This window comes from Lottia gigantea, assembly GCF_000327385.1.
Source record: "Lottia gigantea unplaced genomic scaffold LOTGIsca_24, whole genome shotgun sequence".
In the NCBI taxonomy this organism is placed as follows: domain Eukaryota; kingdom Metazoa; phylum Mollusca; class Gastropoda; family Lottiidae; genus Lottia; species Lottia gigantea.
Window position 1 is genome coordinate 3,029,838 of NW_008708707.1, and position 300 is coordinate 3,030,137.

At 37.3% G+C, this 300-nt stretch overlaps 1 protein-coding gene across 1 annotated transcript; it reads right to left on the bottom strand.

Annotated features, from left to right (window-relative positions):
- Window positions 1-131: 131 nt before the first annotated feature.
- LOTGIDRAFT_116597 (hypothetical protein) lies at window positions 132-281 on the bottom strand (the record flags this gene model as incomplete). The annotated part of the gene is made up of 1 exon (XM_009055405.1): window positions 132-281. A coding segment is annotated over one exon (150 nt), but the record flags the coding sequence as incomplete, so codon positions are not given.
- Between the last annotated feature and the right edge of the window lie 19 nt (window positions 282-300).

Here is a 300-nt window from a genome sequence, read left to right on the forward strand (position 1 = left end):
CCCTTATATTGAGTTGGAATTTCCTTCAGGGCATGGAGGGCAAATGAGGCATCAGCATTTTTAGTAGTTTCGGTCACTTTATGAAAGTCTACAAATTCAAAATTATCAAATTTTCTAGTAGGCAGTTTATTGTCATATTCGTCCATGGTATCCCAAGGTCCATCTCCAACACCCACCATGATAATAGACAAGGGATAATTTGAGGCGTTCACAATAGCTTCTGTTGTTTCTCGCTCACTGGTAACCTGGCCATCAGCAACTATTACTAATATATGATACTGAAAATAAATAATTTACAGA